The sequence below is a fragment of the Pteropus alecto genome, unplaced genomic scaffold (genome assembly GCF_000325575.1).
Source record: "Pteropus alecto unplaced genomic scaffold, ASM32557v1 scaffold20, whole genome shotgun sequence".
NCBI lineage: Eukaryota > Metazoa > Chordata > Mammalia > Chiroptera > Pteropodidae > Pteropus > Pteropus alecto.
In genome coordinates this window covers 10628592-10656052 of record NW_006436298.1, presented here as the reverse complement: position 1 = coordinate 10656052, position 27461 = coordinate 10628592, and the positions used below count along the sequence as shown (strand labels likewise).

At 39.7% G+C, this 27461-nt stretch overlaps 1 protein-coding gene across 2 annotated transcripts in view; it reads right to left on the bottom strand.

Moving 5' to 3' along the window:
• Positions 1 to 797: 797 nt before the first annotated feature.
• The window catches only part of SV2C (synaptic vesicle glycoprotein 2C), a 123392-nt gene continuing 96728 nt past the window's right edge, over positions 798 to 27461 (bottom strand). Inside the window, exons 6-12 of one of the 2 annotated variants that reach the window (XM_006913154.1) lie at positions 24950 to 25060; positions 24412 to 24500; positions 21297 to 21461; positions 18695 to 18828; positions 16631 to 16834; positions 15994 to 16153; positions 798 to 1022 (exon numbers count right to left, since the gene is read on the bottom strand). In XM_006913154.1, coding sequence (XP_006913216.1) covers positions 839 to 1022; positions 15994 to 16153; positions 16631 to 16834; positions 18695 to 18828; positions 21297 to 21461; positions 24412 to 24500; positions 24950 to 25060 — 1047 coding nt within the window. In that variant the 3' untranslated portion in view covers positions 798 to 838. The remainder of the gene's footprint in view (positions 1023 to 15993; positions 16154 to 16630; positions 16835 to 18694; positions 18829 to 21296; positions 21462 to 24411; positions 24501 to 24949; positions 25061 to 27461) is intronic. The other variant, XM_025047834.1, reaches the window with a different exon arrangement.

Here is a 27461-nt window from a genome sequence, read left to right as displayed (position 1 = left end):
CTGCTTTCTGGCAAAATCAATGGCAGGTGGGGGTGGGAGTGGGGGGATGAGAGGGTGGGGGTAGGGAGGGGAAAATGGAAGCCCAAGATCTGTCTCTAACCTCTGATTTCTAACATTCTGAACCACATGCCATATCACAGACATTATTATAGCCCTTTTCCCTCATATATTTCAGAAGTTTAATTGGGCTTTCTGCCAGAATCTTGCTTATACAGCTCACTCAGATCTTTGCTGCTAAGTGCAGAGCCTTTATTTTCCTTGTCAGCAGAGTCACCTTAATTGTCATGCCTGAAAGAGCCCCACCCAGCTCTGTTTGGTACCACATGGTTTTCTTTGAAAGGCCCTGTTGTAACATCTAGAATTGCTGGGTGTCCTTTTCTAAGTAAACAGGAAATATCGCTCTGTTTGAAAAAAAAGAAACCCTCTCCTCAGCACAAATGCAATAATATGCCAACTTATATTTCCTGTGAATGCTGAACTAGGAGCAGGATCTATTTCTTATAGCAGCACAGCCCTCTTCTTAGCTTCCAAAACCTCCAGTGAGCAGAATCTCCGGGAGGCCCAGCTCACTAGCACATTTAAAAAATGTTTCCGCTGATTTTTGGGAGGCAGTAGCATCACAGTCAGGAAAGATAACAATAAATAATAATAAAATCTGTGCAAAATCACATTTAAGGGGCAAGATGGTATGCATCTAAATTTTAGTCATAGTAAAGAGTCAGTGTTCTGATATTTGACCACCTTTCAATATCTGAAAAATCTGAAACCTTGAGTTGGTCAGGAGAGTTGACACAGATAGGGCAGGAGTCAAAAACAAGGATGGATGGCTTGTTTCCCGTCACATCAGGACCTGGGTTTGTGTGTCAGGCAGGCGCAGCCCCACCAACCCTCCACAAACCAGCACGGTGGAGGCCAGCAGGATGGGAACTGCTTTGGTGATGCCAACCAGCGAGCCGAATATTAAGTTCCCAAGGACGGCGGCGGCTTTGCAGAGCGCGTTCAAGAAGCCGAAGCCTGTTGCCCTGCAAAAAAAAAAAGAGAAAGTGACTTCCAAGTTTCCAGCTTCAGATGCAAATGTCTATCTGGTAATATCCAGTGATCTCCAAGTAGATTGTTTTGTGTATCATTAGAACAAGCGACTAAACGCTTGTGAGCACATCTGGAGGTAGAGAACCCTAGCTGTTGGTATTGCTTTTTCAGCCCTCTTAACTTTCTCTCCACCTCTACTGATTCTTAATTCTGCCCACAAGTTCCAATTTATCGAGAGGAAATTTCAGGGAGTAAAAAGTCTCTTCTCTCTTCCAGGGTTGAATGAAAACGTATGACAATGTATTTCTTTAGTTTAGGTTTTTTGTTTTGTTTTGTTTTGTTTTTTTACATATATTTTCTTAGCTTAATTAACATGTAAGGTTTTAAATAACTAAAGCCTGTTTTCAGGGAAAATCAGGATTAACTAGATTGTATCCCCTTCTTTCCAGTACCATAAAAGTTAACTATCATGATCTCTTCCCAAATGTTTTCCATAACGGACAGAAATTGAATACTGAGCTGGGTGGCCTATTCACACATTTCTTACAACCTCATCAAAGTTCCAGGTAGGAAAACGAGCCCAAGAAAATATTACAGAGGGGAATCAGATTGTAGGTTTAGAGATCTTGCTTACTCTGCTGGCATTTAAGATGTGCAGGTGGTATATCAATAAGATACATCTCATTCCCTAAAACATTCTTTGGAAAAGAAAAACTTTGCTATCTTTACGTGTGTTGAATGTGATTTTATTCAAGTCATCTAGGCAAAAAACTTAATTTTGCTCATGACAGTATTGCTGTCACTGATATCATGAGATAATGTGAATTTCCTCTGCCTTTACGACAGTTTCGTTTTTTGGTCTGTCACAGGGTCCACACTTGTATTAAAGGCACGTTGAATGCAGGATAATTGTTGGATACATATTTTCCCTCCAGAGGAAAACGCATTTTATATGCTGCAAAATGCAGCATTTACTACACATCTTTCTTTCTTTGATTTGTAAATTTGTAAGTCTAGGTTTTCCTTTGGCCAATCATAACAACTACTCATCACTACTTGTGGTGTTCCTAGTGACATCTTCTAATACATGTGTGTATTTTTTGAGGTTGTTATCCAACCATCCCCCTTCCCACACCGTAGGAAAGAGATCAGCCTTCCTCTTGTGCTGCAGAAACTGAGCCTGTGACTTAGTGGAGAGCCAGTGATTTTACTGATTAGAAAGTAAAAAAAAAAGGGGGACAGCAAAGCACTGACTTTCTTTTTGGCCAAGACATATAGAAAGTAGAGTAAGGAAGGGGTGTGACCGAATTTCTAATTGAGAGAAACAGGAACTTCTTGAGAAGAGGGTGAGCTAATTTTGTATTCTTCTTCTTTCTGACTTGTTTTTAAAGAAAGAGACTACTAATAGCAAGAACTACCAGAAAGATAAGGAGATTTAATATACTGATAACTATTTTCAAATGAAATTGCTTGAGGCGATAGGTTGGGTACCAAAAGAGATATCTGTAGAATGACATCATTACCTACTGGTTCCCCTACCTCCACAGAGATGCCATGAGGCTGAAATTTTAAAAAATTAATAGATTTTTTTGCTCCCATTAACTGAGACATTTGACTTCCCATTAGGGAAATTGTATGTCTGTATTTAATAAATATTTCAATAGTGGTATGTGCCAGGCACTATTTAAAAAAAAAAAAATTAATTGACTTTTTTGACTAGTTTTAGGTTTACAAAAAAAATTGAGTGAAAAGTAAAGAGTTTCCATACACCCTCTCTCCCTCCCCCCCCAGTATCCCCCATTAGTAACGTCTTAGTGTGGTACATTAGTTGCAATCGATGAGCGTATATTAATATATTACTAACTAAAGTTCATTGTTTACATTAGGGTTCTCATTTTATATTATGTATGCTATGGGCTTTGACAAATGTATAATGGCATGTATTCACCATTATAGTATCCTACAGAATAATAATTTCACTGCTCTAAAAATCCCCAGTGTTCCCCCTATTCATCCTTCCCTTTCTCCCCCAGCCTCTGACAACCACTGATCTTTTTTACTGTCTCCACAGTTCTGCCTTTTCCAAAATGTCATATAATTGGAATCATACAGTATGTAGCATTTTCAGACTGGCTTCTTTCACTTTTTTTAAACTACACTTTTGTTTCATAAATTACCAAATGTATCTAGTAGGATAAACTTGTTCTGGAAAAAAATGGTTAGTGTATATGTTGCTGATAAGAGTGAAAAACATTCTTCTGTATGAAGTCTCTCCATGCTGAGATTGCAGAATGACCAATGCAGAATTTACATTTGTTAAAATAAATGTATTTTCCCAAGCTATAAACTTCCGAATAGGGTAGAAAATATAGGCGGCTATCTCCTTATATTACTTAAACTGTAACAGAGGAAAGGACAACTTCCTGAGATTGCTCAGCACTAAGCGATGCATCGGGAGCATCTGGTATCTGAATCTTTAGGAAAGATGATCAAACACTTATTTCCTAAGAATTTCCTTTTTCATTTACCAAGCAGAGGCAGTTCTTCAGATGAAAATCTGGTATGGATGCAAAGCATATAGCCTCCTTAAATTAATGTTGGCATTCGAGAAAATATGACTGTCCTTTTCTTGGATAAGTAAATTATTTCTTCAAATACATGTAGCTGGAGGGTGTAATTTTCTATGCATTGGCGGCACATCTGTCTTAGAAAAGTTATTCTCAAAGTGACTCTCCCTTGGGGAGTAAAGAAGCTTTTAGCTTATTTCTTCCCTCGTTCTTACTTAAAGGAGGGACATTAACTTCTGCAGACACGCAAAGCACAAGTCACCTTGTACTCCTAAAGGCCTTTGAGGATGGGGAGCTCAGAGCTTGCAGGGCCCCCACTTAGCAGCAGGACAAGCTACTGCATTCTTGATCAGACCAAAGATATATTCCATGCCTTCCTTTACCCAACAGGCACCGAAGAGAAAGAATGAAATGATCTCTCATCTCTCTGTAAGCTCCATCCCTTGTTCCCCCACCTTTCTGGCCAGAACCCTTTGTTTTCAATTCTTGCTCAACCTATTTATTTAAATCTTTTAAATGGAAATTCTTTTCCCGAACAGTACCCTGTGACTGTAGCAGTCCTCGTCCCCATTCCACTCCACGAAGGCGGCCCTTCTCCCTGCACCATTAACTCCCTCTGTTTAGAGAACTGGGTGCTGGTGCAGGCAGCTGGCTTAGGCTCAGCTGATGTGAGATGTGCCTGCTGAGCGTCCCCTCGCTGCAGCTGGATTGAGGCTCCTTCTCCAGAGCCTTCACAATTTAGTGAGTTCTGGTTAATTTATGTAATTTATATAATTATATGTACTAATTGGTGGCCAGGGAAAGGAAACTGCCGGCTTCATTCTGGATAGAGTGAGGGCGGTTTTGGCTTCCAACCCAGCCTCTTTATTATTTTGTCTTTTCTGACTTCAGGGCAGGATAAACTAGGATTTTCTGAGGCTACTAGAAACATTGGCTGAAATGCCTGCCCCATCTACCGATGACATTGTTATTAGAAAGCAATATTAAATATTATATCTTGAAAAGGACTGAAATGGTGTAGATCTAGACTGAACTCATGGAATTTACCTGTTAATGAGTACAATGTGAGCATTGTACTCTTTGTCCAGTCTAAACTTTTAGAAAGGAAATTTTCCTGGAAAATTCAGTCCAATCACTGGTAGAAGTTTCTCAGCATTGGGCATTTTGGAAAGTACAGGCAGTCCTTAAATTAGGAATACATCGTGATTTAAGGATTCATCTGCAAATTGGCTATTTGAAACAGAATGAATTTCGTTTTTCTCACAGAAGCAATATTACAGATGATGGGTAGGTCCCTGGTTAAGCTAAAAAAGCTATTTCAACACTGGATCTATCTAAGTTAAAGGATTACAATGCTAAGAACACTAGAAGCCCCTTGAATATTTGTCTAATAATCAAATCTGTCCTTAATATACTACAAATTTACACATTCTTCTATGCATTTACTCATTTAACAATCATTCATTAAGCATCTATTATCTGCCAAGTACTGTACTAGGCATGAGGAACCCCAAAATGAACAAAATGAAATGCTCATTTACACTAAGACAGGTGCAAAGAGATCATGATGACACAAAATGCTAAGTGCGGTGATAAAGATACTCGTGGGGTATTATGAGGCGCAGAGAATGGGAAGTGATCTCAGGCTGGGGTTGGGGAGTTGTGGATGGCTTCTCAGAGGGGACGGATGAGAAGAGAACTGGTTTTAGAGGACTAGGAGGAGCTTGCCAGGTGAAGGATGCAATGTGGGTAGAGGTATTCTCTATCTCTCAGAATACTCTCATATCTTCTTAACTTACCTCTGTGGTACCCCTCTCAGGTTTGCCTTAGACACCCCCTGCAACGGCTTCTCAAGTACCAAATGGTCTGCCTTTCTCCAGTCCCCAAACAAGTCTCCCACTTCCTCATGTAGCTGTTCTCAACTTGGGGTGAAGACAACAGTCTGTTTGAACTAGGGTACATGGCATGTATAACCATAGCCTTACTCATCAGTGCTCACACCTGAATGCATAGTATCATCTGTGAAACTTTTAAAATACAGAGATATGGCAATATTAATGTCCAGGGCCATACTGCCAGAAATTCTGACTTTACTGCTCTTCTGGGGGCCCAGGCATTGATAGTTTTGGAAGCCTGTGTGATTTTAAGGTATATCCAGGGCTGAGAACCCTGCAGTCTCCCAGAGACATCTGAATTTTTGAATCGATTTGGATTCACTGTTACATACTACAGGACATTACGAAAGCAAAGCATCCAGTTCACCCCTCTAACAAATGGTTTTCATTTCTGAATTCCTTTTAGTGTGCTTCCAATCATATCCATGTTTTTTCAAATCACAGAATTTATAGAATTTTACTTTCTGCTTTTTGCAATCAGTAATGTAACTGTACCATGTCATTTATGTTTTGTTTAAAATGAAGTGATTTAGCATATAACCATTATTTCTGTAATCGTGCCATTGGATAATTAGGAGCTTTCCAAATTTGGGGGAACATAAACAATGTTGCAGTGAATCCCTCCACATAGAAGAGCTCCTTTGTTTGGATTTGTTTGTGAGAGAACATCAGCCAGGGAAGATGTTTACGATGTGGTGCTGTTGCCACAGGAGAGGAGTCCAATGCAAAGGCCTCTCTAGCCTCTTTCTTCTCCTTCTCTGCTCCTCCTCTCTTAACCTCTCTTGTGCATCCTGGTTTCACAGCTCATGTGCACCAGAGACGACCAGCTTCTCACCTAACCTGAACCTTTCCTTCTCTTCCAACTCTTATTCAGTTGCCGTAGGTTGGAGTTGGGGTAGCCATGGAGGCCGGTCCTGCCAGGTGACCCCCTCACTCTTGCTCCCCTCCTAAGGGTTAACTTGAACCAATAGTAGGTCTGGAGTTAGCCTTAGTTTGGCCCAGGCCCCATTTTTTGGTGTGGGGCCTTATATTCTTTGCATCTACTCATTGCAGCCTCTTTCAGGACTGGCACAGGGATGCTTGTGACACTCATGAAATGAACTAAGGAATTTCCTGATATCTTTAAAACAGGTTGGGAGTAGATTTCTGTAATGGATGTTTTAATGGGCATTAGTAGGGCCGTGTTTGTTTATTGCTGTCAGGCTGTCATCTTGCTGTTTCAGAGAAAAAAATCTAACTTTCCATTCTTAAGTCAGAAAAGACTGAATTGCTTTCTGATCGTCAAAGTAAAAGTTTGTCTCATCCAAGTAAGTAGTGGCTATGTGGTATGTGTGAGGTCTGCACGTGTCCTCCTTAACTGGGGGAGATGGCATCTTACATCACTGCCAGTGGAGGTCTCCTCACTCTCACATAAGTGGTGAAGGACTTACCTACGAACTGTGAGCTGGGAGGAAACTCTGGGCCTAAAGTCACCCATCGTCTCCCTCCCATCCCACCACCATGAAAAGTCTTCCTGATTCTTATTCCTGATGAAATGCAAATGTTCATGAATAGGTAATATTGGAAGCCTTTGTGTCTTATCATTTATCTGGTAAAGCTAGCTAGGAAGTGAGGGTCTGGGCCAAGGTAAGAATGACAGAACGAATGTGAACATTAGGAGGCAACTAGGAGTTTATCTAAGGCCAAGGTTCATGAATATGGTTGTATATCTCAATTACCAGGTGAGTGTCTCAGAAACAGATTCCCAGACCTCCTCCCCAGACCTACTGGGAGTGGGTAGATATGTCTGTACTGGGAGTGGCATCACAGGGTCACACAGGTGGGTTTGAGGTTATGCGATTCAGGGGAAGTTACTTCCCTTCTTTGTGCTTCATTTTCCTCACCTGAAAATGGAATAAAACTACCTACTCTTGTAGGGCTGGAGTGAGGATTAAATAAGGTTAAATGAGATCCTCTAAATACTCAGCACAGTGCCTGACTCACCCCCCATTTTTCAAAGGAGGAGACTAAGCCCCAGAAAGGTGACAGGACTAATCTAAAGTTACTCTGCTATTTTCTGGCAGTGTATGCACCTGAATTCTGGTCTCCTCCACATTGTTGATGGAGAAGGCAGAGAAGAGGAGGAAGAGGGTCTCTCCTAGGGAGTGGTATATGGGGAAGGGGGCTAACAGCTGAAAGATCAGGCTGTGGGTGGCGAAAGTGGATGAGGACAAAGAAGGACAACAGATAAGTGAAATAGGTCAGGCAGAGAAAGACAAATACCGTATGACCTCTTTCTATGTGGAATATATATATTGTTGATGGAGAAGGCAGAGAAGAGGAGGAAGAGGGTCTCTCCTAGGGAGTGGTATATGGGGAAGGGGGCTAACAGCTGAAAGATCAGGCTGTGGGTGGCGAAAGTGGATGAGGACAAAGAAGGACAACAGATAAGTGAAATAGGTCAGGCAGAGAAAGACAAATACTGTATGACCTCTTTCTATGTGGAATCTAAAATAAAAAAAAAAAGACAACTCAAAACTGAGCTCATAGATACAGAGAACAGATTGATGGTTGCCAGAGGTGGGGGTTGAGAATGGGTGAAACGGGTAAAGAGGGTCAAAAGGTACAAACTTCCAGTTATAAAATAAGTAAGCCCTGGGGATGTAATGTACAGAATGGTGGCTATAGTTAATAATGCTGTATTGTATATTTGAAAGTTGCTAAGAGACTAGATCTTAAAAGTTCTCGTCGCAAGAAAAAAAAAGCTACAACTATTTACATACAAATATCGAATCATTAGGTTACCTATCTGAAACTAATGTAATACCATATTTCAATTATTCCTCAATTAAAAAAAAAAAGGCAGCAGAGAGGGAACTGAAGAGTATCCCTCCTTCGCTTACGATTGGCCCAATTAGCTCACCTTGGAGAGTGAGGGGACTCAGACAGGGAGGAAAGCTATCGCCTGTAACCAGGTGAATTTTTAAAACCATGTTTCGTTCATTCATTCATTCATTCAATTCATTCATTCACTTGGAGTTATGGTAGTAAATAAGGAAAACATAGTCCTGTCCTCAAGGAGCTCTCATTCTATTGGGTAACAGATAGCAAACAAATAAACATACATCTAAAAGCCTGTTATCATATGGGCTGGGAGGTCATTTGCTTTAAAGTACTTTAGTATAAAGAGAGGCTGTCTCTACACCCATAGAATTTAAGACACATTAATCAGGAATCCACAGACCAGATGGTTATTTAGGGCTTTAAATATCATTTTAGAAATCTGCATGAGAAGATTTGTTAATGAAGACAGAGATGAGTTTTCATTGGTGATGTAAATGGTGTTCAAGACATGCACTTGCACCTACTGAATGGGAGAAAATATTCACAAATGATACATCCAATAAGGGATTAACATCCAAAATATATAAAGAACTCATACAATTTAACAACAAAAAAACATCTAATTTAAAAATTGGCAGAGGAACTGAATAGACATTTCTTCCAAGAGGACATACAAATGGCTAACAGACGTGAAAAAATGTTCAACATGACTAATCATCAGAGAAATGCAACTCGAAATCACCTCACACCTGTCAGAAAGGTTATCATCAATAAAACAGTAAATTAGTGCTGGCAAGGATTTGGAGAAAAGAGAACGTTCATGCACTGTTGATGGGAATGTAAGTTGGTACAGCCATTGCAGAAAACAGTATGGAGGTTCCTCAGAAAATTAAAAATAGAGCTGCCACATGATCCATCAATCCCACTTTTAGGTATTTATCTGAAGAAAACAAAAATACTAATTCAAAAAGATAAATGCTCCTCTATGTTCATTATAGCATTACTAGTAATAGCCAAGATATGGAAGCAATCTAGATGTCCATCAATAAATGAATGAAGAAGCTGTGGCGCACGTCCACGTGCACGTGCACGCACAGACACACACACACACACACACACACACACACACACACACACACTGGATTATTCAGTGATAAAAAAGAATGAAATCTTGCCATTTGTAACAACATAGATGGACTTACAGGATATTATGCTAAGTGAAATAAGTTAGAGAAAGATAGATACTGTATAACCTTACTGATGTATAGAATCTTAAAAAACAAAATAAATGATTCAAGAAACCAAAACAGAAACAAACTCATAGATATAGAGAGAATAACCTGATGGTTGACCAAGGGGAGGGGGAGTGGGATGGGAAAAATATAGCACATACAATTCTGTACAGTGCATAATACTTGATAATGATAATAAATGACTATGTTACTAGAAAAAAATTAAGACATGAAGTTGATTGGAAAGAATGTTCTGCCTTTGGCGCAATGGACAGACAAACATCCTCCATGCCCAGAAACCTCAAACCAGTGAAATGGTAGCCTTGGCCTAGACTCCAGATGCTAGAGTCCACTGATCCATCACCCTGTCACTTAACAGCATATTCTGACTTTTAAAAAGTCAAACCAGCCCCAAGTCTGGGGGCTCTGCTGTTAGCATATCATAATGTCTATGGCCCTGTTAATGCAAAAGCTTATTCAGTACCCAAGGGCAGAGATATGAACTTTCCTGGACTCAAGAACAGCCTAAATGACTGTTTTTGTGCCTGTTCGAACATTTGATACAACACAGTTACTGTTATGGAATCCCAGATGATGATGGTAAAGAGGCAAATTCTACAGCTAGAAAGGGCCAGAGATACCATTTATTTAAATCTCCTCACTTTATAGATCTCCAACAAATGAAGCACAATTATGCTGAATGGTCTCCTTGAGGTCACATGGCTGGTAGGTAAGAGATCCAGGCTTATAGACCTTCAGGATTGAGGAAGTAACGGGAACTTCTCTTTCTAAATAAGAACAGTCCTAAGGAGAAGGCTTAGGTTGATTAATTCTGGGCAGATGTTTTGATTTTAGCTCAGCAAAGAAGAGGACCATCTGACAGTGCTGGGTGACAACAGCAACTGCTCAGCGCCAGCAGGGAATAGCAGGTGGGAACAATCAGAGTTTTACTTTCAAATCCTTTCTGAGGTCATGTCTAAAACTGTGTTTGTGTAAGAGGGTAGAAAGAAGGATGCCAGTGGCCAGAGAAAGGCAGGAGATGCTGCCAGAAAAATGTCCATAAGACGGGCCTGCTGGGCTGAGGGGGCCTGTGCCGAGTTGGAGGCCAGCAGGGAGAGCCTGGGTTTCATCACTTATAAGGTGGGAGCTGTCTGCCCTGAGCTCCATGGAGCAGGGGTAAAAATGGCCAACAGGACACAGGAAGTGTGAGCAGTGGAGTTCCACCACCTCCGCAGTGTGACAACAGAAGTCACTGGCTGAATCCAGAAGGACATGCAAGAACCAAAATGAGCTGGGGTTCATGGCCTATTATACCCAGTGGGCTACGTTTATGACTTTCAAGAAGTTTAAAACCTTGACTAAGAGGGAAAGAAAAAGAGAGGTCAATAAACTGTGGGTAAATCCGGGTCAACCTATCATTACATATTCTTTGGTCTTTGACAATTCCAGGAGATGAGGGAAATTTTGATATTTTTCCCTCCATTAAAATATAGGGGGTGGGGGCTCCAACAAGCCATAACTGAAACCTATAAATGAAATGTATCTTCTGTTGGCATCTCCCAGTCTTATTCCCAAAGATGGTTGAAAGAAATTTAGGTGATAGCAGTGCCTGGGAGTGGAGAAATAATGGAGAAAGGAAGGTTGGAACTTTTAGTCCTTTCCCCAGAGATGGGGAAGGGCCAGGTACTGGCGATTGAATTTAATTGCCAATGGCCAATGATTAAATAGATCATGGCTATGTGGGCAAAAAAGTGTTCTACTGTAAGTAACCACATGGGGTGATCTGATCTTAGATTCCTAACTGGGCAGGTCAAGGCGGGTAGTCACTCTCCAGGAATATAACTTCTTTAGTGAAAGGCTTATCTTTGCCTTAAGCGAGCCCTGTCCATTGTTTCTGTGCATCTAGGTTAACACACCTTTGAAATGCCTCTACTCAGACACCTCCTTCTAAAGTGTGACCGCCCTCAAGAGGGCACGTAATCTTGTTAACTATTCTGTAATCCAATCACCACCTCACTTTCTCCCATCTCCATTTTATCTTCCTTAGGTTTCCACCTTAATTCCAAATGCATAAAAGAAACTGCAAACTGTTGTTCTCCAAAGCATTTGAGATTTTGCTTCCTGGCAATTGTCATCAGTTTTGGCTCAAATAAACACTTATAAAAATCTCTACAGGTTTGGATGTTTCTTACGTTGATATTTGGGTCTTTGCAACCTTTTCTGTGTCCCTCAAATCATGTGCCAGTCACTGTCCATGAACTTTCTAAAATGTCACTGGTCATCTGTTTAAGAATCTGCAATCATTATGTTATGCTTATCTTTGATGTTAAGATGCAGTAAATACAAGAATGGCAGTGGCATTTACATAGTGGAAAAATGCTACCTAATAAGAGGAAATATATTTGGTCTTTGTCTGCAGTTCTTGGCACAGAGCTCCTAAAACCATCGGAATTTCCTAAGTGATGAGAGTGTCTTTTTTCATTCATAAGCCCCTTTGAGCACACCAGAGTTTATGTTAATGAGGTGAATTAAGGTGTGGCTTCTAGGTAGCCTCAGGATGGGGCTAGTCACCAGAAAAACCAAGGTTGGACCTTTAAGCTGCCTTTACGACTTGCACCCACTGACCTCTGGGAAGGAAGAGGGTGGGGCAGGAGATTAAGTTCTATCAAAACTCTTAAACAATGCAATTTGATGAACTTCAAGGGTGATGAATATATGGAGGTGCTGGGAGGTTGGTGCACCTGGACTGGGCACGGGCGCCCAAGTCCCTTCTCCCATACCTTGCTCTATGTATCTTTTCCATCTGGCTATTTCTGAGCTATAGCTTTTTAAAATAAATAGGTAAACATACATAAATATTTCCCTGAGTTCTGTGAACCATTTTAGTAAATTACTGAACCTGAGGTGGGAGTCAGGGGAACTCCAGTTTATAGCCGGTTGATCAGAAGTACGGGTGATTAGAGTCTGAAGTGGGGGCAGTCCTGTGGGACTGAGTCTTTAACTTGTGGGGTCTGATGCCATCTCCAGGTAGATGGTGTCAGAATTTAGTTAAATTTAAAAGACACCCAATTGGTGTCCAGAAGTAAAGTGCTGAGAGTAAAGGGAAAACAATAGAGCTTTCCCTTAAAAAATGTCTGCAGTTGTTGTTTTATTTCACTTTTTAGGTATAGAAAAGTGCTACTCAACAAGTATATATGATTTTAATTTTGAATTTACCTGCCTCTTTAGGGTAGCTTATAAAAGACACAAAATTAATAAAATCAGAATGAAAGAGGGCAAATCAGGATGAGGAGGAGCAAAGCAAATATCTGCACCATGTAGGTTTGGCAGAAACGTCGGTTCTCTGTCTCTTGATTGCACAATAGAGAAGAAAATGTAAAGAATTATCCAATTTTTATCATATAGTAAAAAAAAAAAAAAAATTACATAAATGAAGCCATTTAAAAATGGAGCCAGAGCTGCCATTTCAGAGGAACTGCCTGCGGGCTTTATGCCTCAAATCTTCGAAATGTTAAAACAGGGCAAAATAACCTTTGGACTGGGCCTAAAGCAACATTGTGTCCTAAAGAACAGCTTGCAAAGATAACAAGAAAGCAGATATTGTGACTAGGGGACTGATGACAATTGGACTGAAATTAAACACATTGTTTGGAATTAGCATCACTATGTTAGTTTATCTGCACCAATAGAAACACCTTCCTTATTCCTCTTCCCTTCCTCACAAATATTCTTTGCTTTTGTCCTCTATTTGAGTTTCTACCTGAATCAGTGCTTCCAGAATAGTTATTATTTTTGATCTCAAATAAATTCTTATTGCCTCTCACTTTGACACTTTATTTTTAGGTTAACAATATGAAGTGAAGAGGCAGAGCAGCTTCTCTGAGGGGGTCCTAGAACTCCCTGCATGCTGGGAGTGTGGTAGACCCTTTAGAGAGGTAAAGATGAACTGTAATGGGCAATGTCTTGTCCTCATTGGTGTTTTCACAGGGAATGCAAATGTGATACCTATTTAAAGTCAAAGGTTTAGCATTAAAAGTAAAATCTGTAACGTGGTTGACACATGTGGCTTTCAAGTGTTATAGCTTTCATAATGCTTAGACTACACCATAAACTATGTATCCCAAATACAATCATTTTGACTGGGATCTTGATAGGAGTTGTCTGTTAAATGGAGCAAGAGGCCACTTTTTAGCTGGGGGCCTGGAATCACAGTATCTTATTCTGATCATTAACGACAGATTCTAGAAAATGGACAAGAAGTTGGCGGTGCTGAAGTTCTATTATGAAAACTTACAGCCTCTAATCAGAATTCTTGTCAAGGCATCTTCTATTCTGCCTCCACAGGGAGAAGAGGCTATAGGGTATTTTCTCACAAAACAATTGGGATTTTGCTCTAACAGCAGAGCCAGAGATCAGTGGAGGCCTCCTAATGTGACCCAGAGCAACATGGCAGAGATGGAAGAGAAGGTTTTATCCTGAAAGAGTAGGTGGTACTAGCTAATTCACCTGGGCCTGGTAGTGCTGCTCTGGAGGACAAGTTATCTCTGAATTACCGAAGGAAGTGATGTCCTGCAAATTATCCGATAATATCTCCTTAGGTGCTAGAGAATGTCAGCCAGCAACAGTGTGGCTGCATGAGAATGCACCTTGCAGATCTCCCAGTCACTGCCCTGGCTGCTGTGCTCTGAAATTCATCACCACGTTTTGCTGTTCCAATAACTGCACTGGCAGGAATACTACAACAGGCTGGTTCCTTGGACACGCAGGACTCCTCTGAGGCTGGCATTGTTGCTACCTTCTTTCCCCGCAGCAGCCTTGTCAGACCTTCCTTAGACTGCTGGTCTGGGATGGTTCCATCCAACCATTCACCCTCACTCCTTCTCTAGGGCTCAGGCTTACATTGCGGCTATCTCAGACTTCACTTCCTTTCCCGTTTTCTCTCACACAGACTTCTCCTAATAAAAGCTGTGCATATTTAATCCCCTCTTGTCCACTGCTTCTCAGAAGACCTACGCTAACACAAACAGCAATTTGTGTGTTTATCTGAGCTGACATTTAACCTTTCCAACAACAGAAACATAGCAGGTCCATGTTTCTCATAGGACCAACCTGCCTAATTTGTGTTTTTTTAAGCCAGGTTTTTGTCATAAGAAAATAGTCATTCTTCTATTACTTATGGCAGAGGGATAAGCATCTGATTCATCTAAAACAGTATCAAACTCTCACAATGTATAACAAAAAGGTAGCAGGCTATGATATAACCTTGCTTTAACAGTGAGGGGTTTATTTTAAAGGTATAATTTAATCTACATCTGGGCCTTGTTTGCAGAATGAGAGCTTGATGAAATAAAGCTCAGTGAAAGCTGCAGAGTCTTAATCTTGTTTTTGGCCACACCCTCATCCCAAGGGCCCTGGCATCCACCTCAGAAGCTTGTCCAAAAAAGAGAATTACTGTTTGTTGAACAAATGAAGGAGATGCCCTGCTTGGGGGTGTATGGTTCCTTTCAGATCCTAAGTATTCAATAGGAGGTTACTGAGGGTTTGAATTAGAATATTTAATAAGCAGACATAAGAGTTTCAGATAGGAGTAACTACTGGGTTCCTGTAAGCTCAGTAAATAGTTGTTCATGAAGAAGAAATATAAGTTAGAGAGTCTTGACATATAGAGAAAGTATCCCATTGGAGACAGTAAACAAAAGGAGGGACTCAGGATCTGTTGAAAATTGATACCCCAAATGTCTCTCCTTAGTCCTAGAAAACCCTCCTCCATTTCAAGGTCCAGACAACACTGGCTCCATCCCAGCAGACAGGGGCGGTGACAAAGATACACTAAATAAAAGAAGGCAAGACCATTTGTCTTCGCTCATGTCAAACTGCAAAACAGGACTTCTATTCCTTTAATTGTTCAGCTGCTGAAGCTCAACCCCAAAGCTCCGCCTTCTAGCCCTTTCTCTGATATGGGGTGCAAAGTCTCTGTGTCTCCATTTTGGGACCAGATGCATAATTTTCTTATAATAGCAATTCTTTTTTTGTAACTGAAAAAGTATTAGGCTTTCCTTCAACAGACCAGGAAGGTCAAGAGATACATTCTAGAGACCTTCTTACCTGCAAAAGTAAGGAAAGGATCCTCTCAGGGCTGATTAGTGGCTAAATTATGGGCCACATCAGGTTATTAGATCCTACCCCTCGTCACCTCCTTACAGCTTCCTCACACTGTTAGTTGGCCAACTAAGTCACGGACACAATTATATTCCTTCACTGGTTTCATTGCCCTATTAACTCCTGCTAGCAACTATATTCCCCTACATTTTCCCTTTAAGAAATACAGGTGGAACTTACAACTTCATAAACCGGGTATGTTTTAGATTTTCGTTTTATCTTCTATGACTTGTCAGTGGCCCTGTGGGGCTCAGAGTGCCTCTACCTAGAGGCCCATTTTCAACATACCTCCGGTCTGTGGGGTACAGTTCCACAGTGACCACATCGAGAGAGTTCCAGGCCGAGATGGTCAATCCGTTGTACAGACACAGCATACCTATCATCATGGATTCGCTAGTGCCAAACCAAAGGAAGAAACAGCTGATGCCCGAAAGCACCATAGAGCCACCTGCCAACAAAGCAGACAAGAGGCTGGGATGTTTCCTGTCATCTTGGTAGAGCAAGGACCCTTGGGTCTTCAAGTTCTCACGGCAACACTGGATCCCAAGGGGAAGCTACAGACTCAGCTTGGCAAAGCTCAGGCATGGGTGCGCTCACCTGGATAAAAAAGGTTTGCCTTTCTAACTGCCTTCTGAACACAGCGAGCATGAAACGCATATCATCAATTACTCAGCTACTAAAGTGGAAAAACATACATTAGTCACACATAATTAGTTTTCCAGTCTGTGAACTCATGGAAACTGCTCAAATGAAATGTAATTAGACATAATTTTAACTAAAATTCAGTCCTAATGAAAGGTCTTAAGGGATTTCTCTCATCTCCGTGGGACGCAAATCCCTAAGGGGACAAGAGGTACAGTGAGAAATGGGCTCGCTCTAGATTGCAGAGGCAGCTCTTTTATTTTACGTGAAGCCAAGCACATACCTAGCATCGTTAAGCGCCCGATTCTGTCCATCAGGAGAGCAGACACGATGTTCCCTGGCAACACTGCCAAGGTTCCCAGAAAGTTGACAAAATAAATCCAGTAGGCACTATAGTCATCATCAAAGGTAATCTGGCATCCCGTTTTATTGTGAAAAAATGAGCAGTTTTGGAATTCGCTGTCAATAAATTTATATTGCTCAAAATCTGTGAACATAAAGAAAGATAATTTATCAAGCTCTTAATAGCTGTGTGCAAGCATAAGAAAGCCTATCAAGAATTCAGAGAGCAATTATGACATTTTGAACTTCTTAAGGGCTATAAGGCCTGGGCTGGTTTGACTTTTAGTGCCCTCGCCTGGCCAAAGTGCAGGGTCTAGGACTTGACATTACAAGAGTGGTCAGCCCTCCATGTCCACAGATTCTACATCCGTGGATCAAAAATATCCGGCAAAAAAAATTATGTTATGTTGATGCTGACATGTACTTTGTAGCAAGGTCTATGATGAATGCATCTGTACTGAACATGAACAGACTTTTTTCCTTGTTGTTATTCCCTAAAAGATACAGTATTAACAACTACATATAAGGTATTTACATTGTATTAGGTATAAGTAATCTAGAGGTGATTTAAAGTAAATGGGAAGTTGTGCATAGGTTATGCAAATACTACATCATTTTATATAAGGGACTTAAGAATTCATAGATATTGGTATCCCCCTTAGATACCGAGAAACAACTGTAGACGAATAAAGGACTATCTTTGCTGAAAAAGGAGTAAATTAAGTTAGAGTCTAGTTTTCTTTTGATTTCATATGGTTGGCCATTGCTAATTATATTAGTTGTTTACTCCTTTATGATGTTAGTTTGTTCTAATTATCATGTTATATAAGGACCATTATTATAGTAATGACAGCTTTGATACTACAATTACGAAAATAATTTGTTTCAAAATATGCATGCATCAGCCTTGTTATTGCCATTTTATGGGTCTATGAGACGCAGAGAAGGGACAGGACTTTCCTTGGGTCCTTGGGGCTGAATTTATAATTTAAGGTCTAAGTGAAGGACCCCACCAAGGAACAAGAGTCAGCCTCATGGGAATGTCACTAGCATTCACTGCTGATTGTTTTCTTGAACTTGGCTCTATCCAAGAAGGGATTGCAGATGATCATGGGTTTTATTAAAAGGCAGTGAGAATCAAAACTGTTACCTTCCTTGCTGATCGAGATCTGCCTAAAAAGCTGTTCTTCTGAGGCTGAATGGGTTAGAAGACAGCAATAGCACTCTTAAAAAATGGAATAAACCAAAGACACCCGACTCCATTCTCATTTGAAGCTGGGCAGAACCAGCTTCTGTCTGAACACCAAAAAGGCAGGGCTGGCAACCAGGTCTCATTGATACTCTTGCCAATGTCAGGCTGTTCTGGACTCTTGTAGGACAGAAAGACCAATATGTGGGGTGGGAAAGGACAGTCTTTGAAATGAGATAAACCTGGGTTCAAATGTCAGTTGTTACTAGTACTATGATTGTAGCCAAATTACTTAATTTTTCTAAGCTTCAGCTATTGCGATGAATGTCTGATGATCTAGAGTAGGGACCAGCATATAGTAGGTGCTCAATCAAAGTTTGCTTCCTCCTTCTTCCCTGGGGAGTTTTTCAGACTTCATTAAATGGAATGGCTAAAAAATGATATCTGATAAAGCAAAGCTATATTCTCCATCTCTGTTGACTTGTTCAGGCATGCTGTCTTAAGCAAACACCAGATTTAGAAACTAGGATTCTCAAAACAAATAAATTGCAGGTTAATTCTCCACTTTAGAAATTATTCACCAAACCATTTTTTTTTTAACTTTGAACTTCAGCAAGTTCCATTTGCATTAAATCAGACAAAGACAAACAATACACACTTAACTTTTATCCAACCTGATTTTGGGAATCCGTTAATTTATACTTTAATCTCCACTTTTCCCACGAAGCTCTGCCCACACTATCATATGGGTATAACGTTTCTGCCAAGAGCTGGGCCCTCTGAAGAGGCCACAGTAGGACTAAGTAGCACACCTACCTGTGTTGTCAAAAACAGTATCAATAAATGTGCAGTTCTTGAAGTAAGTGTTGACTGAAGTCACATCCTCAAAGGTGCAGGCCTTAAAAACCGAATCTTTGAAAGTTACGGATTTGAACTTGACCCCTAGGAACCTGCCCAACACACAAAAAATTCATATCAATGACTGTGTCCATGAGAGTTCGAAACTAAGTCAAACAGATTTAGAGATGTGATGCCCCTCTATATTATAAAAGGTATTGGTTTCTGGATTTTCTAATCTGTTAGCTGTTCCTCTTTCCTCCATACAGCTTGTTCTTTGGCTATTCATTGCTTGCTGATATTATTTTCTATCAGAAGAGACGGCATTCAAGATAACTTAGCTTTTGCAATGTTGGTAAAAGGTTTTTGGGGTATGCAATTGCAAGAGAAAGTTAAGAGATTACTTGTGGCTATTAATTCTTTATTTTTTAATTCTATCTTCTTTCATATATATGCCTTTATTAGAAAATTCTCTATTTGGGGTTAATGGCTCTAACTTGAGGATGTGCTTCCACATACTTTTAATGAAAATCTGCTTCCTAAGCTGAAAACCCAAGGTCTCGGTAATTTATTAAGAGACTATGAATGTATGCTTAGATAGTCCCTGGTAGGAAAATGCTTGTTTAACTGAAGAAGAAGTTTTTATAGCACACACCACTCTTATTAGGGGCAGAAAGGGACTACTGATCCTTCTAGGCAAGTGAGCTGACTGATTTAAAAGCAATTCACTAATTGTTGAGTAGTACTTTCAAAATTGTTCCCACTCTAAGGATTGACTGCATTTGTTGGTTCGAAATGCCTAACAGACCAACCAACTTAAAAAATAATCTTATTTCAACTCTCTGCTCCAGGGGTTCAGAGTAAAACTATCTAAACTATAAACTTACTCACTATAGGTGGGTAAATAATGGTATCTTTTAAGATGATCAATTTTTTTCTGAAATGGAACTGAATTTAGGAAGAAAAACTACTTTATTTTTCGAATAGATCATATATATGCAGAGCACACATGGTACAAAGTTCAAGACTTTGGAAAAGGAAAAAGTCTTTTCTGACCCATCCTCAAGCTACCCAGTTCTTTGGCCCAGAGATAACCACTGTTGTCGGTTTCTCGTGTGCTCTTCCGGGAGCATTCTATACAGAGAGTGCTGGCAAATCAGACACTCTGTTCTGCTACTTGCTTTGTCTTCTGGTTATTATTTTGGAGGTTATTCCGTATCATTATATAAAGAGTTGCCATTTTCTATGTTGAACAAGAAAGCCATTTTTTAAAACATGAACTGGCAAGTGTCATTTTAAATTAGCCTGAAAGAAGAAAAAATTCTACCACCTAAAATAAATGTATGTTTTATAAGGACATTAATATTATTAAAACTATTAATCATTATTTTACTAACGTAAAAATTTCTTAGTCATGATTGAATATCCAGCTTAGAATTTTAACAAATAATACTAAAGCTATGACTGTCAGAGATACAAACAGATATTAGAAATTTGTAATGGAGTAATAATACTTTTTTTAAATAAGTGAAGTAAATTTTCACCCTAGAATTATAGAGCACTTGCCTCTAAGGGTTCTGTGGAAAAACAAGTGCAGATTGGAGTCTGAATTTTACATGGGAGAGTGAAGGTGATTCTATATGGCTGGTATTAGGTTTAGACCCCACATTGAATTGTCAGTTCAAACAGTTATCTCCTACTTGGTAATTCTCCTTTTCATCACAAAGCATAAATATTCTCAATAATTCTTTTTCATCTTTCCAAACTGTGTTTTTTTTTTTTTTGCTCTGGGAAACTTTGATTATTTTAGATTTTCACTTTTATCGCGTTTGAAATTGGAATAATTTCCTAAGAATAATGTAAATCATCAGGGACTCATATCAGTGATTATTCGCTCAGACAACAAAGAAGGGATACAAATAATGACCTTGTCTGCCCATTTGCCTCTCTGAAAGAATGAACCAGAATCACCTTCCTGAGCCAGTTCTTCTTTCCTCATTAAGAGGCATTCTAGATCCCACACTCAAAAATGTCCTTTGCTAACCTATTCCATATTTTCAGTCTTCAACTTTGAGAAATCCTTCCTGTCCTCTAACTGAAATTCTTCCTGAAACAATTTAAACTCAATTCTTGATTCAGCATCATGGAGAAAGCGGGAATTCTGAAAGGTAGTCCCTTTTTTATGAATAGACAGGCATTGAATTATACTTAAGATTTCTTCTCTGAACTAAATAAACTTATAGCCCATCTTATTTTCTCATACTCTTTACTTTTCTCTTCTGTAACTTATTTTTGTTTCTCTCTGGTGTCTCTCAAATTTTCTTTTCATATCAGTCAATTCTGCCACTTAATAAATGTGAAGTAGCTCAGTGTAAGAAGTAGTGTTAAGTGAAGTAACTGATACACATGTACCTTTTCTTTGATGCCCATTTGGAAGTATTCATATTCAGCCTGACAATGACTACATGTACAAACTAAAAATAGAACAAAGCAAAAACCAGGCATGTTTCAGTGCAGCGAAGGCTAATAAGAAATGTTTTTGTGAATAGGTAGCATATGAGTTATTTCAAAGTTTCTGGACCTGCCATTGTAGTATTCCATTCCAGCATGAATCTGATTTTCCATTGTAAAGTTAATACTGAAATTCGCATATTTCTCTCTTGGCACAGTTCTAATTAGTAGTGCATATTCATCTGACTGCAAATGTTTAATGACATCAGGGAACCAAACGGATAATCCATAGTACCTGCAACGACAAAGAAATGTGAGTTTATAAAAGTGCCAGCACACCTCACTGGCATTTTCAGAGAGGTAGTGGTTCCTGGAGAAGCACTCTGGTAATGACTGGCTCCCTGTAACGTTTTATGAATCATCACACAGTAATCCACGCTGCTCTCTCTCCACCACAATTAAGTCTGCAAAACTCAAGCTAGAGAGATGGCCTGGGGTTACCTGGAGACCTGCAGGTGTGTAATTCCTGAACCCTTCCTTTGGGAAGAGACGTTCGTAAGAACCCTATCCTGTACCCATACATGGAGCCCTGGTCCTAATGTTTTTCTCATCACCTGAGGCTGCAGCTAGGAGCCCCATTTCCTAATCCGATGGTACAAACTCTTTGTGTCCAAAAACCATGAGAGCCTTCAAAGAATGGCCTCTTTTACAAATGAAGATTCTTTCTTGGTTCCTAGACTATTCTTCTACTGCTAGCCTGGGGGTAGAGCCTCATTTCTCAGAGCTATTCAAGGAAAAGGGCCATTCAGGTGATCATCTGAAAATCCAGGTTGTTTCCACTCTCTGTCTCTTGGCCTCTAATGTGTTATTTTAACAGGTAATAGCTGAGTCATGCTGCTGTGTACTTTTGTACAGTAGCCACTCACAACGTGTGGCTACTGACTAGATGGCATGTGGCCAGTCTCAACTGAGATATGCTATAAGTATAAAATATCATATTTGAAGACTAATGAAGAAAAAAAGAATGTAAAATAAGTCATTAATCATTTTTTATATTGATTATATGTTGAAATAATATTTTGAACATAATGATTCAAGTAAAATATATTATTAAATTAATTCCGCCTGTTTCCTGTTATTTATTTATTTTTAGTGTGGCTGCTAGAAAACGTCAAATGACATGTGGCTCGCATTATATTTCTGTTAGACAGTACTGCTCTACAGTGGTGGTTCCCAAAGTGGGGTCCCTGGAGTAGCAGTGCCAACATCACCTAGGAACTTGTTAGAAATGCAAACTCTCAGGCCCTGTCCAGACCTACCAAATCAGAAGTTCTGGGGGTGGTGTCCTTCAGGTGATTCTTCTGATGCACACTCAAGTTTGAGAACCATTGCTGTAGCTTATCCCTAGTTACACTTAGTTACATAGAGAAAAAAGTGGTGATGAGCATAGCTGTTGCAGGTAGACATGCTAAGTTCAAATCCCGGCCTTCCCACTTACCAGCTGTGTGATGTTGAGCCAGTTATCTAAGCCTCAGTTACCCCATCTCTAATAGCAGAATGATGATAGTATCTACCTTCCTAGGTGGTTGCTCAGATTAAATGGGATGCAAAGTACCTAGCACATAGAGAATGCTCAAAAGATAGTAGGTGTGATTTTTATCATCATTGTCATCAGGATTCTTGAAACATCTCTGCCTCAGGATTCCATAGGTTCCAACTTCTCTTCAGAGACTATGAATTAATTACTGTGGAGATATGAGTGGTGGCCACTGGATGAGAAATGACTCAGTGATGCAACATCTAAGGCATTGTTCTCCAGTCATATATATGGGGCAAAAAACTTTGAAAATGGCAACCACGAGGAAGCATGCTACCCTGGAATGGAATGTCAACAATCAACGACATAAAGGAGTTTCATGTAAGTTTATTCGGCAAAAATTTACTGACTATCCACTAGATGCAAGGCACTGTTTAAGGTTTTGGAATATCAGTGAGAAAATTATAAAGCTTAAAGTGTGGTCAATAATCAATTATTAAACAAAATAAACAAACCAGATAATTATTATAATGTCACTTCACATCTTGAGAGAACTTACATCTTGCTTATCTCTGCAGCTAGTCTAGTGTTCAGCACATAATAAGCACTTAATGCATGTTAATTTTCATCCTTCTCTTCCTTTATAGATTAATGTGTTTTCTAAAACTTGGGTGACAGTTACTTTATATATTCTAAATCAACTCTCTCAACTTAGAAATGAGGAACTAAAACATAGTAATGCCCCCAAGTCACACGGCAGAACAGGATGCTAGGTCTCTGACCTCCACTTTCCTCGTTTGTCCCCTTGTTATCCTTGACAGCACTGGGGAAGACTGGTCATCTTTGATTACTCATCTGTTTTAATTTAGAGATGTTAAGGGATGGAACTTGCAGCATAAATGTTGGGCTCTGTCTACCAGGCGCAAAGGTCCTATTAACCTGAAAGGGCAGTATTCTATCTAATTGCCTTTTTGGAAAGCAAATTAGGCAAAAATAGTTTGTACATATGCATTTTAAAGTTATATGTCACTCATTAGCAAATAAAATTTTGAAAATTTCTCCCTATAACTTCTTTTCTTAGAACACATGTATGGTGGTTTTATGCATTCGACAATAAATATTTATTAAGCACCTCTTATGTACCAGGGACATATATTAGTGACCAAAAGAGTTTAATATTCCTGTTCTCACAGAGCTTCCAGAGAGAGAAGACATATTTTCATATATTAGAAGATGAGAAAAATAAAACTGAGAAGGGGATGGGGAGTGCTGAGGGGCTGCAATTTTAAAGAAAAGGCATTTAGGAAAGGTGTCACGGAGAAGGTGACATCTGAGGAAAGACTCAGTGAAAGAATAAGCCAGACCAAGTCTGGGGACAGTACAAATGCCTGAGATGGGAAAGGTTCTTGCATATTCAAGGAAGAAGAAAGAGGCTGGTGCGGCTGGAGCCAAGCAAATGAGGAGAAGAGGGTGGAGAAGTCACGAGGGACACGTCTTCTAAGGGCTCATCAGGCTTTCCAAATACTATTGGTTTTGCCACCCCAGCTTTATGACAAGATAATTAAATTGACTGGTTTATAAAAACCAGACTTGTTAGCAAATCTATGCTGAAAAAATTCTTTCCTAAAAGTTAACAACACTAAACAGTACAAAAAAGAAAGCAGCGTGACTGGGAGTTACACTCACCAAGAATTTAAATACCACTTACCCAAAGGACAGGGTGAACCAAACAATTGTAAGCTTTATTGTATTTTCCTTGACTGGGTAGTTGAAACATCTCATAAAAGTCAACCAAATCTGTAAAATATTAAAGTCAGTTTATTTATGCATTTATCTAGTCAGCCCCACTCTCCAACTCCCTCCAACAAATTATTAAAAAGTTGAGTTTTCTTTGCACTGGATTCATTTGAGCTTAAAATGTAAAAGCGAAAGGCTATATGAAACCAAATACTGGAATTTTCATTTATCAGCTTTCTGGAGGCCAATGGGCGAAGTAACTCAAGACTTCAGTGCACTGCCTCACGACCAAGACTTCTTGCCTAACACCTTCCTTTCCCTCAGATGGAATGTCTTGGCTACTCCGATGATATCAAGAGGATCCTATTACCTGGTCCTACTCCAGGAGTCAGGTGTCCTGGGCAGAAAGGGAAGAACCCCATTCATGGAACTGGTCTAGTCAACCCTACTTCTGACTAACATCAAATGCAACGAGTTGGCCACCGTGTCAGGGCAGGCTTGCTACTTACTCCATACAGTTCTGTGCGGATCCGAACAAAACACCTCCTGTACCATGTTCCTGTGTCACTCTCAATTTCAATCAGCTCGTCTATTTGTTTTGGGGTTTTGATTCTGTTTACCTGTAAAGAGCAACAGAGGGCAATGAGCTGAGTTCTCTGAAGTTGCTCAGTTCAGGTTTACCATTTGTTTTTAAAGGAACGAAAGCTGACTCCAACAAAAAAGAAGCAGTATTTGAAAATCACTCCATACATATATGAAACCACCGGCGTTAAGTATACAGACCTACGTGGTACCTAAAGGAACTGAATAAAGAATCAATGAGAGGGAATACCATAGAGAAATGGGGGAAGAGCAAATAGTAATGGAATAATATGAAACCAAAATGCCCTTCTCTTAATCATTACTACAAAGACACATATTAGCATATAACATATCCAGATAGTTTTGCTTCTGGATTAAGAATTATTTTGCTTGAACTAAAGTGATTATACATACTTTTTTTTTTTGGAACCTACTATTTTGACAAATTTGTCCCCTAAATATATTTCTTAAAGCTTTCTCATCAAGCTTGTATTCTTGAAGTGTCACCACGACCCTCTCTTCCTTCTCCCATGCCCAAACTACAGTGACTGGCCAGCAAATACCCACAGGTGACCACGGTGCAAGGTCAAGTGAATGGGCTTCCATTGTGAGCATCAACACTGATTCTTGAGCCATACAAGGGGAATAAATGATGAAGGTTTAGCATGAAAAGCTGTATCTATTACTTAAGTTAGCCTCCTTTTGCTAAGGAAAAGAATCAAGGGTCAGAAGAAACAAGCTTTTGACACAGAGAATGAAGCCTGAAAAGAGAAAAAAAAAGGCAGAATGGTTCCTTTGTGGACCTCTCCCTTCTTGCCCTGTTAGTCAACATTTACTGGCTTTTGAAAAACCTGAAAGAAGACGCAGAAATGTGCACACATTTTACCCCTGCCAGGGATAAATTTGATCAGACTTTTTTTTTTTTTTAATAGAGGTTCTACCAACATCCAAAGCAGCACTTCTATTATGAGACTCCAGATACCAAGGCTGGCTTTTGACAGAGGTAATTTAGGGACCCTCAGTATCTTTCAAATGATATCATGTGGGCAGTAACCTCTTCCTGGCTACATAAATAAAGATGTCTCTATTTAACAAAAATAATGTCTGAGTTAAATATGGGATTCTAAATAGAGTCAGATCAAAATAATCCATGTAGGCATTATTTTGTGATACTTTAGATTTTTTTTTTTAAAATCACAGGTGTGTTCTTATCTCAATATGTTACTTTTGAGAGGATTTCTCTTATCCACTCATCAATGTTTGTTTGTTCATTAATTCATTAGCATCCATGAGGTGCCAGACCTGATACTGGACTCTGGAGATGCAAACATAAAACATCATACCTTCTAATTGCCATACAAAGTAAAAAGCATTCTGATGGAAGTCTATATCAAATGGGAGAGACATATTGTACAGAACACCCAAGTTGACCTGGGAATGAGAGAGAAGAGAGAAGTCTTCATGGACTGCGGAATTTGAAGTGATGTTTATGAAGAAATATGTCATTTGCCATGTGTGTAATCTATTTGGAGGGCATTCCGAGTGGGAGGAATACCATGTGCAAATGTCCAGAGGTGTGAGAAGAAATAGTGTACCGGGCAATTACAAAGAGTTTGGGATTCCTGAAGCATAGTCCAAGTGCAAAGAGCAGTGAGTAATGAGGGCTGGGGAAGGGTAGAAAGTAAGGAACAATAAAGAATAAGATTCAGGATGAAAAACAAATAGGATAGAATGATTTTTTTTTTTTTTGGACATAATGAAGATAAAAAGAAAGAAAGAAATAGGATAGAGTTCAGGGCTCTAGTTTGGGTAATGCTAGTGGTACTCAATGATAGAATTTAGGACAAGGAAGAACCTTAGATACTCTTAAGGTGGTAAGTTCAGATTTAGAAATTCAGATTTTGAAGGGCCTGTAGCACACAGAAAGATGGCCACAAAGCCCTTCATCATGCATGTCTGGAGCTCAGGAGATCTGTCCATTAGGCTATAGAGATGCAGGAAGTAGCTGAGATCAGTTAAGGGGAGTATATAGGGTTGAAAGAGAAATTAGCTGAAAATGAAGCCCTGGAAAACAATATTTAAGTTAGGGACATAAGAAAAGAGCTTAGAAAGGAGACCTTAAAGAAATACATGTAAATTCACTGCATTGTAGATATAACAAGGAAAAAGATAAATTTGTCATGGTGGAATCATGTAATGACTTTGAAAGTCATACAAAGATGACTTCGAGGTCAGCCATTCTTTTGGATTGCTCCCATCTTGTTCCCACCTAATGTAATAACATTGACATGGATGCATATGAGCGGACTTGGTAACTCTGACCTTCTGAAAGAAAAGCAGTAAGCAGGGTAGTGGGCCCCACAGAGACTCCTTCTCAGGAATCTTTGGGAAGGGGTTTATCCTCACCTGGCTGAGAAGGGTTAAGTGATATTCAGTACC